Source organism: Dipodomys spectabilis, unplaced genomic scaffold, assembly GCF_019054845.1.
Source record: "Dipodomys spectabilis isolate Male_0828 unplaced genomic scaffold, ASM1905484v1 ptg000050l, whole genome shotgun sequence".
In the NCBI taxonomy this organism is placed as follows: domain Eukaryota; kingdom Metazoa; phylum Chordata; class Mammalia; order Rodentia; family Heteromyidae; genus Dipodomys; species Dipodomys spectabilis.
In genome coordinates, this window is record NW_024870727.1 from 12,077,069 (window position 1) to 12,097,540 (window position 20,472).

The window sequence follows — 20,472 nt, forward strand, 5'->3', positions numbered from 1 at the left end:
TTGCAAATTCTGCAGCGTTAAGCCATGTATCATTTCCCGTTCCTAAATGTAATGCGATAACAAGAAGGATTTGGTGACCTTCAGCGGATTGGAGAGCCGAGGGTTTTGTGGGGAGGGTGACGGTTAGTACTTTGAGATACGGAATTGGAGGGGGAAGCAGATGATTGGTGTGGGCAGAATTTCATGAGTGGAGCTCCCCAGAATGCTCAGAGTAGAAGAATATGGAAGGATACATGGGAGTCGCCACGTGTGAGAAAAATAAGGCAGTTAGATGATACTTTTAGGGATTTCCAGGCTTTTTCTAAAGCCTGAAAATGTGGGAAAAAATCATGTTCAAATCGAAACACACAAGTATGGATCTCTTATTTGAGTTTTCTATCTTCATAGGAAGAGCTCTTCCATTAAACTCCTAGCTTACTATAATGCACCATGAAGAGGATGTATTCGAGGAAGGCACATTTAGTTTGAAGCTCATGGTGTCATGTCCGTTAATCTGTCTGTTTGTCTGTATCTGTTGTGCCCAAGTCACAGGACCCCCACCAAGAAGACCACCAAGAGTCACTTTCCCAAATGCAAAAGCAAAGTTTTATTTAGATGGGCTGCAGCTCGGGCCTCTTCCTACACTCCCCACACAGCAGAGCCTAAGAGGAGAGCCCCAAGTTAAGGATTTGCAGGGCTTATAAAGGCACATAACCAGGTGTTTGGATTACCACCACGTGTTGCTCTGTTAGCTGAGATAAACAAGCAACAAATAGTCACTGCCTCAAGAATGGAATCACTTTAACCCCTCATATCCATATTAAAGCCTACTCTACATGTCCTCAGGAAAACTTGTCCAGTTGGTAATACATATCTCCTCTTATGTAAAGTGATGGAAATGCACACATAGATGCATGGAAGTATTCACTAGACTGGAGGCAATGCTTGAAAGGAGGTAATTCATTGTTATTATGTTGTTCCGTTTCTTTTCCCTCTTGTCATCATTGTACTTTACATGCATTCAATACTTCATTAACACTCAAGAAAGTTCAAATATTTTGCAAAATCTGCATGCTTTCTTGGCGAACACTTGGTTAAAAAATCATTGCTATCTTTGCTCTAGAAAAAAAGCAGAGATTATTGCACTTTAGGTAAATAAATATTCTCAAGGCAAAGCAATGCATATTATTTGTAACATATACTTTCTCCATCTTAAATATTAACTATAAAATTGCTTTCATTTTATATTTGATGATTCTTTGATCTTACCTCCCTGACTGAACATATTTTAAGATTTTTAATGTCAAAACCCTTTAACCACTGGATATTTTCTATTTCCTAATTTATTCCCTATTTCCTCATATGTTCATATAAAACATTAAGGTGCAACTGATCAGAGCAGTACTTTTGCAGCTCTCATTACAAAACATTGTACAAATTAACAGAAATTTAACTTTTAATTCTTTAGCATTTCTTGAGATTTTTGACATAAAATCCATGGGCTTCCAATATATACTTCATTGCAGTATATAAGTTATTGAATGATACATTGTATGAAACCATTCTGTAAAGTTTTATTAAGCGCATTATTCTCAGATGTGCGAGGTAAGTTTTGTGTTGGACTTCACTACAATTAGCTAGTTGTTCAGAAATCCCATTTGTCACAGTGGATAAAGAAGAGTCTTGAGGAATTTCCTGAGCTTTATTTAGTACCCATAGGAGGAGGGAAGTCAGCTTGTCCAACCTCAAGTTTCCATTTCTAAGTAAAAGCCAGAAAACAGTAGCCAGGACAGACAGGAAGGAAAGCTGCCATTCAGTACCCTTCTTAGCTTCATTTCCATTTCCTGTCTCATTCTGTTGCCAGTTCCAAATCACTTCATGTCTTTAAATATAGTTGGTTATCTTAGTTGTCTTTTTTTTTTTATGCACATGGACACTATTTATAATAACTAGAATTCGTGTTTTTTATTTTGTATTGGTTCTCTCCATCCGTTTATTGGATAAGTGAATGAACTCAGAGAATTCACCCTTTCTATTTACTACTCTGCTCAGTGTTCAGAGAAAAAGTCCTAGAACAGCAGAGGAAAGACAATGCAGTCAATGAAGAACCAACAGCTTACAGAAAAATAGTTTATTGTTCTGTTGTGACTTTATAAAGAGCAATAGAATACAGACCATCCTGAGGTGTATCAGTAGAAAAGAGTCACTTCATTTCCTTGAGTTGAAGAGGCAAATTTTAGTCTGTAGAGCATTTGATAGTTTGCGATGAGTGCAAAGCAGATACCTTCTGGGTAAAATTTACAGCAATCTAACTTTTATTATCTGGAAAGGATATTTTGCTTTGAAAAGTTAAATAACACCAATAAGTAAAATTCTAGTAGGTTTAAATACAGATTTTACTCACTAGAAAGATTTACTAATAAATACGATTCCCACCTAAGGGAAGTGCCACAGTCTGCAGGTGACAGACTTCTGTTAGGAAACACAACAAAACAATTTAGAATGGATGCATGAACATATTCTAGGGAGAATAAAACACTGACTGGGCTGGGCACTGGTGGCTCAGGCCTGTAATCCTAGCTACTAAGGAGACTGTATTTTGAGGCCAACCCAGGTAGAAAAGGTCAGAGAATCTAATCTTCAATTAACCAGCAGAAAAGTCCACAATGAGCTGTGGCTAAAGTGCTAGAGTGCTAGCCTTGAGCAAAAATGCTCAAAGACAGTGCCCAAGCTCTGAATTCAAGAGCCTAGGAATGCCACATGCACACACACACACACACACACACACACACACACACACACACACACACACACACTGATTGGGAGGTAGACAAAACAACTTCAAGGACACTTGCCCTTTAATACATATGTGTGTACATATCTTATGTGTTGGTACTAAGGTTTGGCATAAGGGATTATTTCTGCGTGGATGGCATTGTATTATCTGAGCCATGCCTCCAGCCTTGGATTTTGCTGGTTGTTTGGAAATGGAATGACTCCAACTGTTCTGCCTTTGCTGGCTTTGAACCCAGATCCTCTGGATCTCAGCCTCCTGATAAGCTAGGATTACAAATGTGAAGCATGAACTTTCTATCACATTTATCTTTAAAAGAAAAATAAAACTATTAACATACTAAAATGAAGAAAAACTACCCAGAAAATAGTTAAGTACAATACTGAAGTAAGGTAAAATTACAGAACTTTACATAACAGAAAAAATAGATTAACTTCAGTTGACTATTCATCCAATAATAGAATTACTAAAACACAGCATGATATTTTTATTAACTAGTAATTATGTATAAATTAATATAAACATAATTCTATCAACAAAGAGCTCTCTCTATATAGGGAGAGAAAGATATACATATGCATATATTATATATGTATGAATATATTTTTACATATATACATACATACTTGTTCTTGTATTGTTTTCATAATGCTGATTTTATATTTGTATATATATACATATATTCATACATACAAATAAGTAACTATATTAGCATAAGTCTATCAATAAAAAGCACTTTATGCCTGATACCAGTGGCTCATGGCTGTAATCCTAGCTACTCAGGAGGCTGAGATCTGAGAATCACAGTTCCAAGGCAACCAGGACAGGAACGTCACTGAGACTCTTATCTCCAATAAACCTTGAGAAAAACTGGAAGTGGCACTGTAGCTCAAGTGGTAGAACACTGACCTTGAATTGAAGAGCTGAGGGACAGCAGCAAGGCCCAGACTTCAAGTCCTATGACTGACAAAAAAAATAAAAATATAAATAAAAGCTCTTTATATCTATCATTCTGTCTATATATACATCATACAAGTATATATACATATATGTTATACATTTGTGCCAATATTTCTGTTTTCATAATAGAAATTTTGTATAGCTATATTGACATATGTGTATGTACACACACACACATATATATAGTATGTACATATATATATGCCAATTTATATTAACGTAAGTCTATCAAAGGAAATTATCTCCATATATCTAGGTGTCATGTATATCTATAGGCAACTATATACCTATATACGCATATAATTGTATTTGTTCTTATATTTGTGTTTCCATAATACAGATTTAACATTATTTGGTCCTACCAGCATTACTGACGTATTAAACTATCCTGAATTGATTATTAAATTAAGTTAAATTTTATTAAATTATCACTTTGAAAAATTCATTTATTTCATTTGCATTCTATACATAGATTTATAGGAATAACAGTCCTTACTGGTGGATGTTTCCTTGAGAAACAGTGTCATTGCTGCTCTGCCTTTGAATGTGCTATAATACTTGCCCTAGAAATGATGTAAAGATATACAAGTAAATTCTGACACACTGGTATTCCAAATCTCCAGCCAGGGGCAGAAAAGCCAGAGAGATTCCATCTGGGAAATAACCAGTACAAAGCAGTGCTAGAGGTGTGGATCAAGTGGTAGAAAGTCAAGCTAACGTGTATTAGGCTCTGGTAGCAAACCCTAGTAACTTCTGAACAAAAATGAAAAAATAAATAAACATAACAGCCAGACTGAAATTTTATAAGTTCATATAATTCCAGTCACTGTTGATATTTTTAAATACAAAAAAACTGGTGGATAACCCTCTGGAAGGTAGAATTGCTCCAAGCCAGTCTTTTCCTGAGCAAAATGAGTTCTAGAGTCCAGGGAAAAAAGAAACAATTGCATTATCTGATTTCTTTACCATCTAAAGGTATAGATGAGTGAATTCTGACGACCCATCGTGAATAGTGCTATAAAGAAAAAAACAAGTAGTTTAAATAAGGATACAGGTGGACCCGTTGCAACAATGAGAAGTACAAGTCGTTATGTCCAGGTGGACCCGTTGCAACAATGAGAAGTACAAGTCGTTATGTCGAACTTTACAACTTTGGTGGGGGGTGGGGAGGATTGGGTAGGGGGTGGGGGGGGAAGCTGGGAAGGGATGGGAAGGGGAAACAAAGGAGGAGGCAACAATGCTTGATAAGAAATGTACTCATTATCTTTCCCATGTAATTGTAACCCCTCTGTACAGTATTTTCACAATAAAAAGTAAACAAAAATTAAAAAAAAAAGAAAATAACTCCACAGGATGGTGACTGACATTTGTAGTCCTAGCTACTCAGGAGGTTAATCCCTGAGGATAGTGGTTCAAAGCCAGCTCAGGTAGGAAAGGTCTGAGAGACTCTTATCTCTCATTAACTGAAAAAATAACAACAAACAAACAAACAAAAAATGGCAGGGGAGCTCTGGATCAAATAGAAAAATGCTAGCCTTGAGCACAAAACTTCAGGCACAGCACCCAGGCCACTGTGTCAAGCCCAGAATGGGCATAAAAAGAAAAGGAAAAGAGAGAGGGGGAATATCAAGAGGAAGATAGAGGGCAAGGAAGGAAGGAAGGAAGGAAGGAAAGAAGGAAGGAAGGGAAGGAAATAACATTGAATTAAAGAAAGAAAATTATCTAATACACTTAAATTACCATTTAAAGAAAACATCTTTTTTCTGCAAGTTTCTTAAAACATTTTTCATCCTTTTTAATGTACAAAAATTGTATTAGGGGCTGGGAAGGTGGCTCAGTTGTAGAGCGCTTGCCTTGCATGCATGAGGCCTTGGGTTCGATTCAACAGCACCCCATAAGCAAAAAGGAAAAAGCCGGAAGTGGTGCTGTGGCTCAAGTGGTAGAGCACTAGCCTTGAGCTGAAGAGCTGAGGGACAGTGCCCAGGCCCAGAGTTCAGGCCCCACAACCGGACCCCCCCCCAAAAAAAAATTTATTAAAGTCAAGCTTCTGTGCCGGGAGGCCTATTGCTCAAGTCTCTAATCCTAGCTATTTAAGAGGCTGAGATCTGAGGATCACATTTCAAAGCCAGGCTGTGCAAGATTATCTGTGAGACTTTATCCCAAATAAACTACTTAGCAAAAGCCACAGGTAGCACTGTGGCTCAAGTGGTAGATTGCTAGCCTTGAGCACAAAGTGGCTCAGGTTATACAGCACCCAGGTCCTGAGTTCAAGCCCCTGGACATGCCAAATGTGTGTGTGTGTGTGTGTGTGTGTGTGTGTGTGTGTAGCTATTGCTACCATGGAACCAAGTTTTCAGGACTTCTTAGCATGTTTTAAGACCGTTCCTGAAGCTGTGGGCTTACTGCTGTCAACATTTTGGCATTGGCTGAAGCAAACCCAAATGCCTAAGACCAAAACAGACTTAGAGGATTCAAGGGAGAAGCCTATCATTTTCAGGCTTAGAATTCTTTTCATATCCATATTTAATAAAAAATCTTTTTCCCCTTTTAAAGTAAGTGCTCTGCTACTCTTGTGTAGAAGTCCATTTGAACCTTCCACAGACCACTGGCTGGGCTACCCTGAGATCCATGAGTACTTCCAAATCAGGCTGATCTGCTCCTGCCATAAGGAAACGAAACTGGATCTAAACCTAGACATTCCACACATTTAGAAATTCAGGTGACACACAGCAAGAACTTGTCAAGATAAGGAAGGAAGGAGGGAGGGAGGGAGGGAGGGAGGGAAGGAGGGAGGGAGGGAGGGAAGGAAAGGAGGAAGGAGGGAAAGAGGGAAGGAGGGATGGAGAGAGGGAGGAAGGAGGAATGGAGAGAGAGAGGAAGGAGGGAAGGGAGGAAGGAAGGAGGGAAGAGGGTAGGTAGGAAGGAGGGAAGGAAGGGAGAGAGGGAGAGAGAGAGAGGTAGGGAAGGAAAGGAAGAGAAGGAACAGAGCATGGAAGCAAAAGGAGAAAGAAGGAGAGATGGAAAAGAAGATAATAAAGGAAGAACAAAAGGGAAAGATTTTGCTTCTCCTTAAATCAATCTAATATTTGGCCCAGTTCATTTTCTGGTGAGCTGGAGGAGAGGGAACATTGTCTGGTATTCACTTGTCTTCCAGCTAATTACACAAAGCCTTTTGTTTGAACACCGAGGAAGAAAGGAGAAAGAGTAACCTTACAGTTCTTGAAAGCTTTTCTCATCGCCCCACACCAACACTATTAAAGAACTTAGAGATAGTCCCTCTGCCAACTCTTTGCCCTTTTGTGGATGCACAAAGGGAAGATGTTCAGTTCAGTCTCTTGGCTGCAGGAGAAAGGTACAGGGTCTACCATCAAACTGTCATCCATTTGTTCACCACCAAACTGCCCAGGTATTTCAGTGAACTATTTATTCCACTGCCCAATATTTCAGTGAAGTATTTATGCCACTGACCAACCTGTTTGGCACACTATAATTTAAATATTATCATAGAGAATGGGTTTTGTGATGGACATAGTCTATCTAGTTAGGCATTTAAGAAAATCAAGAACTAAAACTAGAATTATGTAAAGGTTAAATGTGTTGGAAGATTTTGATTTGGTTGAAAAAAAGAAACATTTTGGAGTCTGTTGTAGGCTTTCTTTGTTTAGTTCATTATTTTCTTAAGCATAATTGAGTTAAACAACATTCACTAGAAGCATTATTGATTAGAAAAAAGTGATTATAACAAAATAAGTTTTCTCACACTAGAAGTCACTCAGGAAGTAAAGAGACACACCTGTAATCCAGCAATCTTGAGCTTCATAAGAGAGAATCATGAGTTTCTGGCTAGCCTGATCTACAAAGCAGCATACTATCTCAGCAAAAAAATAATTCATGCAAATAAAAACAACAATAAAACCAGCAGAAATTTCATCTTCTACTTAGGGTTTGGTTTCATGTGTGTACCTTTCTTGTAATTTGAGTATTTTCTTCCTTTAAAATACTTCTTTCAATAGCAAAGAAATTAGCCTTTGCTTATTGATAGTTCTAAATCTTGATTCCAGATTCCTCAGCTCTCCAGTAACAACATATATTAATTATTCTTAAATTACATGATTATATGTAGTTAAATATATCTCATCTTTCTTTGACTTATTTAACTAAACTGTAGTCTTATAGAACTAAGTAAAAATAAAAATACTCTCACTTTTTCTTAGAAAGTTTAACAAGTTGATGTAATTTAACATTAGATCCAAGTTTTTTTTTTTGGTTTTTTTTTGGGACCGGTCGTGGGGCCTGAACTCTGGGCCTGGGCGCTGTCCCTCAGTTCTTCAGCTCAAGGATAGCGCTCTACCACTTGAGCCACAGTGCCACTTCCAGCTTTTTTCTTTTTGCTTATGGGGTGCTGAGGAATCGAACCCAGGGCCTCATGCATGTAAGGCAAGCGCACTACCACTGAGCCACCTTCCCAGTCCTAGATTCAAGTTTTAATCTTAGAAATTTATGTATTTCCTTCAGTGCTCTTCTTCATTTTCTTTCTTTTGCCTTTCCTCTTCCCCTTCCCACCCCTTCCCTTCCTTATTCTTTCATTCCTTTTGAGATCTTGATTCCTTCTCTTGTCTCTTCCTTCCCTACTCATCATCCCTTTTTCCTCCCTCTCCCTCTCTATTTCTCCCTCTCTCCCCCCTCTCTTATGATAAGTATTTTATGATGTCTCAATGAAGTTGAGAATGTATTTCATTCTACTATTTAGGAAAGATAAAAGGGTAAAATTTTAATGGGCAACCTGAATGTGAACTGCACTCACATATTATATTTAAATCTAAGCTGTCATCCATAGTGCATGGCTGAGGTATTGTAAATTGCTGAGGTATGCAGTCTTACAGTTCTGTCCTTCTGGGTATCTAGATTCATGCATAAAAGAATATGCTTTAATTTTCACCTAAACAAGAATGCTCATGAACTAATGAATCTGGGCCATTGTCATACATCAATTATTTCTCTTGTTTTCATGGTGTGCTATAGAAAAATCAGATCATATGAGGGAACAAATAACAACAGAGAGCAGAATTTAGATATTTTCATGAAATGTGATTTACATTGGAAAAGAGGCACCGATAAATTTTTTCTGTGAATAATTACATTCTTATTTGGTTTAGATTGCTTTAGGTCCTTCTGCCATGATTTTTCCAAAGGAAAAATGTACCATCATTAATGGAAAGCATGAGAGGGACCTGGAAAACTGAATTGCATTTCCATTTGAGAACATCCTTAGGAATAGCATCAGAGTTAATGATGCCCCTTCCCATTTTCTGTAAAACAATGAAGCTGACTGTTAGCTACTTCAGGACACTTGATGAATCAATATGTATAATTGTTTAAGCTATTAATGTTAATATGATAATGTTTTCCTCAATATATGAGAATAAAGGGAGTTCTCTTCTTCAATTTACTACTAAGAAGATTTAAATATTTGACTGATACTGAACTGATCACCTAAAAATGTTTATTTTCTGTAAATAGCTGTACAAAGGAGCTGCCATTCAAGAAAGCAACTTATGAGAATATGAATAGTTGTGATTTTCTCTGAATCACAAAATATAGTTCTTATCTACTTGGCATTGTTATAGTGTATTATATTAATATGAATTAGTATTGATTTTACTTTAGGAAGATATTTTTAACTTGGAGAGATTTCAAATATTCAAATTGTAGAATATATCTCTCACCTTACACATATTTCCCTATGTGTTTGTGATCTGTGTCCTATCCACTGAGATTTATGTCTGCCTAAAACAGACACAATGAAATCACTCCCAATGTGATGCCACTGAGAATGAAGCCTTCTAGAGAGTGGGTTCTGAGGGTAAAGCTTTTCAGAGTCCTATTACGGCCCCTAAATCTGAGAAAGGGAATGTATCCATTCCTTGTCTACCAGCAGGGAACACAGTAAGAAAATGGCTAAAACTCAGAGGATGGGTCCTCACTAGAAAATACATCTTCCAGTGTTATGATAACATAGTTCTCAGTCTCCAAAACTGAGAGAAATAAATTTCTATTGTTTACAAGCAACCTGATTAATGTGACTATTCTGTAACACACAGATTGTGTGTATATCCAGGTTCATATATGTGAAGATTTTGAATGTCCCATTTGACTGTAAAGATCACTGTAGAAACTTGTAGAAAGACATGAATTTCAGTACATGAAGTTGGTAAGCTAGGCATGCGGAAGGCACCACCTGTGAATTCAAATGGTGATAGCATGGCTGAATTATAGGCATCACATTCATAAATTTGTCACTTCAATAGAATGTCATGGTATCAAGTATGTATTAGCTGATTATATAATTAGAAAAAATGTTACAATTTATTCATATAATTTTGAAAAGTTATCTTTGGTTAGTTACGGATCTCATCTTGGAACACTTTGTTAAATCAATAGTGGACCTTGGTAAAAGTTATAAAATATTGCCCATAAGGAATTTCTAGAAAGAACCAAATGGTGATATCCAATTTATTTCATGAACAAATTTATTCTTCTTGGAATAAACAGAATTTTATTTGTCATTTTCTGTTTCTAGAGAGCGTTGTTTCCCCTACATTCTGGTTTAATTTGCAATGTCCCTCTAAAGCTACTGGGTTAAAGGCTTGTTTGCCAACTGAGTTTTGGGGGAAGTGATTAGACCATAAGAGCCCTAAGCTCATCAATGGATGAATTCTCTGAAAAGTCCACAACTAGCGGCCATTTTGGGGGAAGTTGTGGAACCTACGAGGTCAGGAAGTGGTGTAGGGAGAAGATGTCAGCACTGAGCATGGGCTCTGATAAAGTGGCTCTTCTTCCTAAACCATACTCTCCCATGCTCCTTTACTCTGGCCAGGATGAAGTGGCAAGCCTCTTTTATCATGCACACACACACACACACACACACACACACACACACACACACTACAACCATTATCACCAAGACACCAAAACACTGACCTATCTTGGGCCCTAAGAAATGGAGCCAGTTGATTATACAATGAAAGAGGAACTTGGTATCTGAAGCCATGATCCCAAATATATCATTTTCTCCTTTAAATTATTTTGAGTATTTTTATCAGAGCACAGAAAACTCACCAACACAACTATGTCACTAGGTTTTCCTGAAACACATTATGCTATGATTTCATTGTGTCCTTAAATATGAAGTGTGAATTTGTTTACTATGTGAAAATTATTTTGTCTGTTCCTTATGTAAATATGTCAAAATAATGCTAGAAACGTGTGAATATTTTCATTAGCTGATACCACTCCAATCCTGATAATAACTGAGTCTCCATAATTTCTTTATATTCAGTTTTTGTTGAGTTGCTTTCTGATTTTTTTCTAATGACACTAAATCTCCACATTTCACTTTTTCAATGTGCATATTTAGGCACGAGTTACAAACTATTTTATTAATTCTTTCATCGTAATAGTAAAATATCTTGGTAAAACTATGAGAAATCTGTATTGTCCCAGATGTCAAATTCCCACAGTAAAAAGTGTTTAAAAGCAGAATTCCATAGATTTCAATGAAAGTATCAACTTTTATGAAACTAGAAAAGTAATCATCTATTAAGCCTGCATTTCTATTTGGTGGTCATTTTTTATTAACTGTTATTTTTTGATTATTTTTATTACCTTTACGTGGTTGTACATTCACCAAAGCAGTTTCTGTCTCTTGATTAATATCACCTCTTCCACATTCTCATCCACCCCTCCCCGCTTACCCCTCCCTTACTCACTTTAATTTTAGGTTGTGTACTTGCAAGAGGTTAGCATGGGGCCAAAAGGAGAGAGCTAGAAGAATGAAGTGGGTGAAGGGGAGAATGCAGGCAAGAATTCATTGTGAATTCATACCACAGACTTGAGAAATATAAGGGAAGGGGTGGATTGGATGGGGGTGAAGATGTTGTGGTGGTGGTCATGTTTGAATATGATCATTCACTATTTCTGATGGGAATAACAAGAAAACCGCAGGAATCTTTTCTTTTTAGTCTTTTATTTATTTTTAATTTATTTCAGTTTTATGATTGTCTTTAGTTGTACAAAGGAGTTGCCATTTAACAAAGCAGTTTATGAATGCAATCCATCTTGACCAATGATTTTTTTTTCTTATTCCTATTTCACTTCTGCTTCTCTCCTCTTTGGTTTCTTGCCTGTGTGCTACAAGATAGGCATCTCTCAGCAGTTGAACTCAAATGTCTGCTTACTCCCTTCCCTTCCCTAAGCACTGAGCCATCACATGGCTGGGAATCTCAGCTCCCTGTTCCTCATGATTATTCTTTCTGGTTGACACAGTTCTGATCCTAAGGCTACCAGAGGGACTGTGACTCACCTCATCAGCCCAGATTATTCCATAGACATTAGGAGGGACCTTGCTAGTTGAAACTACCAGGTGTGATAGTAAATGTTCAGCAAGAACCCGACCAACCCACTTGGGAAGTTGAGATGAAGGGATGGTAGTTGGAGGTGAGCCAGTCAAGTAAGAAATGGTGAGATTCCATTTCAAACAATGCCTGGGGGAGGGGGTGAGAACCGATCAACTCAGGTGGGTAAGTCAGGGTGTCATAGCCCAGGATGCCCTGGGAAGCAAGTGAGAAATGAAGTCAAAAATAACAAGCATAAGGGAGCTTGGTCTGTGTGCTGATGTACATTCGTGGCAAGGACAAGACCCTGAGTGGATGTAAACCTTTTAAAACTGTGACAATGAAAAGACTAAAGACCAAAGCCAGTGATCTGTGTGGAAAATAGGTCTAATAGAAACCAATTGTCGAATGGGAGTAACCAGAGGCCGGGGAGAGAAGGATGGGAGAATGGAGGAATTGACCAGTGGTACCACATTATAGTTATATAAGAATGAGAAGGTCTGATTTGGTATGATATAGGAGGGAGATTGTACATGACTATTATGTCCTGTGTATCTCAAAAACTAAAAGAAAGAGTTTTTATCATAGAGATCTAATGGAAGTTTGAAGACCTAGCTATGTTTATCCTGGTATATTTGCACAAAATACCATACTCTTAAATATAAAAAAAAATACCATAAAGAACATCCTAAAGGCCGTAAAACTAACTTCCAATAGAAAACAGCCCTATTGCAAGAAGAAGAAGGAGAAGGAGAAGGAGAAGGAGAAGGAGAAGGAGAAGGAGGAGAAGGAGAAGGAGAAGGAGAAGAAGAAGAAGAAGAAGAGGAGGAAGAGGAGGAGGAAGAGGAGGAGGAGGAGGAGGAGGAGGAGGAGGAGGAGGAGGAGGAGGAGGAGGAGGAGGAGGAGGAAGAGGAGGAGGAGGAGGAGGAGGAGAAAAAGCAGCAGCAGCACAATCCCAAGCAAAAGGTCTTGCTTTCCTCCACTGCACCACAAAAAAAGTAAAGAAAAAAAGAAAAAAAGAACCTGGATAGTGTAAGGCACTTAATTAATTTTAATTATTTCTGATATTTGAATGACCTATGTCTATAACAAGATGGCATGGAACATATTCATGAATGCATTAACAATGTAAGAATGAACTGTCGTGTACATGTTGGGTGTTCTTATAGTTTAAATTAGGTTCTGGAGGGTTCTGTAGATATAACCAACAGAGTCACTAAAACTGGAAGAGCATACACAGGTCTGGTCCTCTATCCACATCAAAGGGCTAAGGTGGGGAGGGGGGTGGACACAGGACAGGTATAGGAAAAATAAATAAATAAAAATTTAAAAATCCCAAGTCTATACTACACATGCCTTATCACCAAATGCCCACACAAACAAAAAATATGATTGTCTTTGCTGTATTTCTGTCATTTCAAATACCTGTTACCATCTAGCACTTATTTTCATTTCTGATATTGTTCATTGTCTATATATCTCATTCAATAAAAAAAGTTAAGATATAGGAACTTTTATCTGTTGAGTTTCTTGTGATTTGAGTAAAATTTGATACAGTAGGTACTCCATAAATACTGGTTGAACTCATAATTCTCCTAAAGGCCCTTCTTTCCTTAAGGTAGCAACTTATTTATGCATGGTATAAATAGAATATGAATCATGCCCATTTTCATATATATGAAATTATTCTTGCTATCTCCTGTCAGACCTCTTAGGAAAAATGAAGTATTTAAACTGGATTTTCAATTCACAACTACTGTCTAGTCAGTGGCTTAACTTTTACTCCATTTTTAAATACATGAAATATATTTTCTTGGAAACCAGTTATATACCTTCATTAGATTCAATACCATAATTGTAACTCGAAGAAGAAAACTTTTGCATTACAAGTTATACATTAATGATACAAATAAGTTGTAAACGACAGACCTTTGGGTTCTTGTTTTATCCCATTCATTTGAGATGCTGCATTATTAGGGTTTGAACTCACACCCTCACATTTGCAAGTAATAAGCAACTGCTTTGCCACTTGAGCCACCAACCTACATCCAATTATGCTTTTAGTACATATATGTATATACAGTCTGTAATATATAATATTATATATTATAGTATATGTATTTAATGTATGATGTCACACTTTTATCTTGTCTCCTTGGACATCAATCCTCCTACCTCTCCTATGGCTAGGACCACAGATACACACTACTGCACTCAACTTCTTGAGATGACATACCATAGTTTCACCAGTGCTCATGAACTCAACCTCCTCATTCCCTGGATTACAGGTGTGAGTAGCCAGCACCATTCCAGTCTCCAGGTTTTTAAGGAAAATCTTAAATCTCATGTTTGGAGTGCGTGGTCAGGATGGAGGTCCTATTACCCTAAAAACCTTACAAATAAAACTAAGTGAAGGCTTCTTTTTTTTCTACTGTGTTCAATTTTATTTGTGTAATTTATATTTTAAAGTATATATGTTATTGTTATTGCAGAGGTGATATCCAGAGGGTTATAGTTACTTGTTAGGTAATGACTACAATTCTTTTTGAACTATTTCTCCTCTTCCCTTGCTTTCTTCCAACTTTTCCCTCCCATCTCCACCCACAATGTACTTATCCATGCACCCTAAATCAATTCATGTCCTCTTTTATGAATCTACTTAAAAGTGAATTGTTAAATATGTGTCACATATCAATGACAGGCAGGGAATTTAATGTTAGCACAGATGTTAAGAAGATAATTTTTCCCTTATTTGGTTAAGTAGGTTGTCTCACAACCTACAACCTTTGAAACCTACATAAGGAAAATTGGTATTATGTGATACTTTCAACCTTTCAGAACATTATTTTGAAAAAAATGGAAATAAAACATAAAGTGCATTTCTTGAAATATTTGAGCAAAGCATTTTGAAGTCTTCATTGTGTGTTAAAAGAGTGTGTCTTAGAAAAACAGCAAATTCAAAAAGTTCATCTGCATAGACTTAAGATTTGAATTTAACCGTGTCAGAATCACATATCTGAGAAAGATGCTGTATTTCACAAGCTTGTAATTCATATGGACAGACAGAGAATTATACCTCCTTATAAGTTTTACATTCTTAGGAGATTTTCTTCAAATGCTAGATTAAAATGTGTGTCCCTCTAGGAGCTACTTCAATCATGTATTCTAAAAAGTGTATTTCCATAGGTAAAATTCCATAGGCAGAGGAGTTTTATTATCTCTGAGTTGCAATGTGGAATGTCTCATTTCCTAGGACAAAGTTTGTTAAATGAGCACTGGCAGTATGCGTAGAGCTATGCTTTTGGACTCAAGCACAAGTCATCTCTTTTCAGTCACCATTAGCAGAAGCCAGAAATGATTGAGCACTTAGAATGGGGCCCTTGGTTAATTGAACTGGAATTAGAAGGAAAGTAGGCAATTTAGGAAATAAGAGTCGCTGTACTGATTCAGACCAATGGTTCTCATGGCTTCACATTCAGCCTCCAGCAGCTGTACTTGTTAGTTTCTATAGCTGAGAAAGAGAGAGAGAGAAAGGGGGAGGGAGAGAGAGAGGACGGCATCATTCTCCTAGACAAGGCTGCCATCTGTGATCTGAAGAAATTTTCATCTTGACCTCTCTCAAATAATCCCCTAAAGCAGGAGCTGTCAGTCCTACAATGATATTGGTTTAGCCTGAATAGTTCTGGTTATTAATAATCCTTATTAAATCATCCAATTCCTACATAAAACCAACTTCTCTATCAGGAAACTATTTATCTCTAAAGCTCCTCGGTTCATGGTTGACTGTGCCTGTTTATGTGATAAAATGTTAATTTATGAGGCTAATTCGTACCCAGTTCTTGACAGTAAAATCTGCTTCTAAATAACCAGGCTGGATGGTGTCTGTTTTTCTTCCAAACTTTACTGCACGCAAAGGTGTGCTTCCCTCACTACTAAGTATAGTACTAATACTAAAGCTTCTCCCAAATTGGGATCTATTATTAATCTACAGGTGCTAAGTGAATCATAAAAATTTTGCCTGTTAAACTTCCACAAAAGTTCAAGAAAACTGTATATACTTTATACAATTCTTCTTAAGGTTGAATGAACTTAAGAGAAAGAAATGAATCACGTAACTTACATTATTCTAGAAATCACAGGTCAAAATATCTAAAATAGTATATTTGCAATACCCTTGATGACAAAAATCCCTTAAGAGTAATTCCATCCAACTATAGTCTGAGCCATTGTCCTGAGACATGAAACATTAATGTGATGAAAAGATTGTCCTAAATCTCTAACAGGAGCTTTGGAAACTTATTACCAAGAATACTAATTACCATCATTATTTTAATTCAGAAAGTTCCCTTATTCATTTCTGTGTTGTCTATTTCCCCATCCTCCCCATTTATTTCCTCTGTCTAATTCAACCTGAGTATATGTCTTCAGATCGTTTTCTCTTCAGGACATATAAATATTCCCTTCTGTGGCTGTTTCTGATTTCCTGTTTATTATTCCCCTGTGAGATAATGTATCTTCCAAATGTACTTGTATTTATAGGCCTAGATTAGTATCTATCTCAATAATAATAATAATAATACACATATTGATGAGAAACTTGTAAGCTTACCAATGAATGTACTACTTAATGCCACTTCAAAAATGTCTTGTGTTTTGGGCTGGGATATAGCCCAGTGGTAAAGCACCTGCTAGTGCAACGTTCTGGGTTTGCTCCCCAGCACCAAAAAGAAAAACCAAAATGAAAAAAAAGAGAAGACCTTGTGTGTTTCATTTCCATGACTGCAGTAATCGTGAAATACTACAAAGGTATGAATCAAGTAGATCACAGAAACTTTCCTAACATGTTTAGACTTCTGTGATGGGTAAAGGAAGGAACTCCAAGAACTTATAGCTGGAAGAAAGGACAAGAAGAGACAGGGCAGAGGGTATCACAGAAAATCCCCTTGTTATTTTGGTTTGTGTGTAGATCATTTGATCTACACATACAATTATAATCATCTTCAAAGTCAAAAGGACCGATTCCTAAAATCATGACTTCATTGTATAATAGAATACGCAGCCAGGTTTACATTCAGACAGTATTGGCAAGAATGAGTCGAATAAAATAGAATATCATATATTCAGTGGATCTTCTAATATTTATTGTGAGGATAGTACAAGAGGAAAAAGTTACAGAAAAGTATACTGCCTTTATTTGACTATGTTTTGGTGTGCATGTGAAATATTTTATTGAATTTGAAATTATTTTGTCCTTGTATTTTATGCAGGAATGCATGCAATACTCTGTCTTTAACTGTTAGTTTCTAAAGTTGTAAAGCATGGTATGTCAAATCATTAAAAATTCTTAATTGCGGGTTCTTTATGCTCAGGGGTTTCAGAACACATCCATATTCTTTGTTTCAATTTTTTTTGTTAATGTATTTTTTTCATGTGTTTCAAAAGTAATATTGTTTCATATCTAACAAGAATTTCTCTGACTGTTTAGGTACCCAAATGGGACCCAGAGCAATAACACAAGATGGCCGTTCTTCAGAACCCCTGAACAAAAATACTTAACCTTGAACACAGACTCACCAAGGATATACTCTAAACTACGAACTCAGCAGTGCCGATTCTGGAAACTATTTTTTCCCAAAGTCTTGGAAATGACAGGTGTGTGCTTTTAATTAATAGACTGCATAGTATGAAGCATGAGAGAAAGGTAGCTTATTCAAGAGAAGGTATTGATATAAACTCCCACGACTTCAAGGTTATTTCATTTCAACAAGGACATTATCTCATCAAAATTCCTTCCACAAGTTTACTTATGTTTTGCACACTTTCCAGAGTACCAAAAAATGTATTGGTGCTCTACTTACTTTTCAGTCGATCCTTATAGAATTAATTAAGGACAAATAAATAGATACATAAAATTTACATATGTAAAATGTTTTTGTAGTGAATAGAGCTAAAAAAAAACTACTCAAAAATTTGAACACACATTTATTAATAAATAGTAATACTAAGGAACAAAGTAAGAAACACACAATTTTCATGTGGAAAAACACAACCCAAATATTTCCAAGAATTTTTAACTTAGAAATATTTAAGGAAGAACACACAAACACACATATTGCATAATATCATAAATAGTAATTTAGTTAATTAACCTTTAATGTGTGATTGCTTAAAGGTATAAAAAGAAATACTTGGCAAATTATTCCAATTACCATATTATCTCAATATTCATTATTAAGGAAACAGTGCAATCAACATGAGTTAATCAAACACACATCATCCTACTTTAATTTTAAATGAGAAAAGTGACAAACATATTCAACTCACAGCATGGTTATGAGATACCTAGCTATTTATAACTCACATGGCTAACTTACAAATTTTATTTTTCAGATGAAACTAACTGACTCTCTGTCATCTAAAATCACTAGTCAATATTGTCCTTAATTTTTCACACAGTTTGATTTTTAGACTATGCATGTCATCACAGTATCTGCTTTTATTTTCTTATTTAGATAATGTAGGAGGCATTTTCTAATCAATATAAGCATATCAAGGATTCATTCAATTGTTTAATATGCCTTTTGATCATCCTACATTACTCACTAAAATTAAAATTATGTTCTCAATCTGCTTGGGAGATGTTTCTGATGTACCAGAACCCTGTGTATCCCCATGTATTCTGTGATCTAAGATTTAGAGTTGGTCTCCACAGCACTGGGCAGATCAACAAGTGCTCATTGTGCCTTCAGGGTATGAATAACAACAAGATGACTCATGCCATCTGCCAAGACAGCCAAACAAATAGTGTTTAGTATACCACAGGCCACTGGTTCTAAATTGTTATTTAAAATATCGTTTAATGAGAGTCCTAATCTGGAGAAACGTAAGTAAAGGGAGAAGGCAGTGGTAGTTGTAAATGGCTTATATATTGTAAGCTAAACCAAGTCCTTGTACAAACACAAGGTAAATATATCCTGGTAGCATCAAAAAAAAAATGGTCTACTGGAACAATGATCACCAATGCTTTAGGTTTTATAAATAAGTAATCTAATGGGATTAGAACTGGTAAGTACCTATTGTTGGTACATCTTAGTTTTAATTCTCAACACTTTGAATATGTTCCTCTTTTGTGTTTACATCATTTGCACTGAGGTTTTTCTGGCATATTTAAAGATTGCTGCTTTACAAACAAGAGGAAAACCACAGAATCTCTATTGTCTGGCTTTTGTAAAAGGAGAAATGTTTATTCCACTTATGATGGAAAGGTCATAGTTTTATAAGTACCACTTCAGCCAATGTTTACGTTGGAGCAATACATGGCCTCAAATAAAATAGTTCTTAAGACTTGTTTAAACACATAAATTCTAGCACTTTGCTTGTTATTATTATGAAGCATCTACAGGAAATAAAATGTACAGTATTTGACTTAAATGTGATTAGGCTCAGAGTTTCACTAAGAACACTTCTGCATAACAGCTACACTTAGTTTAAAAAAAATAGAAAAAAGATAACACTTGACTTATTAACTGCCATCACCTGTATGAATGTTGTGTTGTTGTTATAATAAGAGAGTGAATTCACATAAAGGGAAAAAATTGTTAGATCTTCATATCATCCAATTAAAAAAAAAGTAGTTGCTCTCCTGACCTTTTTATAAGTCACAGAAAATTGTTACTTGTCTGAATTAAAGCTAGTGGCATCTAAATTTAAAAGAGTTTCAGCCGGGCGCTGGTGGCTCATGCCTGTAATCCTAGCTACTCAGGAGGCTGAGATCTGAGGATCAAGGTTCAAAGTCAGCCCGGGCAGGAAAGTCCTTGAAACTCATCTCCAATAAACCATTAGAAAACCGGAAGTGGTGCTGTAGCTCAAGTGGTAGAGCGCTCTCCTTGAGCTGAAGAGCTGAGGGACAGTGCCCAGGCCCAGAGTTCAAGCCCCACGACTGAAAAAAAAGAAAAAAAAAAGACTTTCACATGCTATTTGCATTGGTCATTATAGAAACATTTACTACAATTAGTTCACAAAGTTGAGTGCAGAATGCCTGAATTTTCTTTTCATCATGAAAAATACCAAACAATACCAGAGCAATAGTTGGATAAGTTGATGATAAAATCAACTCTTTAATAATACATGAAGTCTTCACAATGCCTTTATCATCTCTTCCATCCTCAAATTATTAAAAACAATATATTATGATCCTCTACAAAAGATGGTCCTGATAATTTCTGTCACTGATTGACAACTGCAATCCAAGCTGGTCATGGGAAACAAAGTTACCATGTACTCTCAAATAATTATTCTTTAACCCTGATCCTCGGCCCAATAGTAATACTAATTTAATGGCTTTCA

At 36.4% G+C, this 20,472-nt stretch overlaps 1 protein-coding gene across 2 annotated transcripts in view; it reads left to right on the plus strand.

The window, feature by feature from the left end:
• The window catches only part of Bche (butyrylcholinesterase), a 55,405-nt gene that overhangs the window by 25,018 nt on the left and 9,915 nt on the right, over nt 1-20,472 (plus strand). For both annotated transcript variants that reach the window (XM_042678916.1, XM_042678917.1), the window contains exon 3: nt 17,612-17,778. In XM_042678916.1, the coding sequence (XP_042534850.1) occupies nt 17,612-17,778 (167 nt within the window). The remainder of the gene's footprint in view (nt 1-17,611; nt 17,779-20,472) is intronic.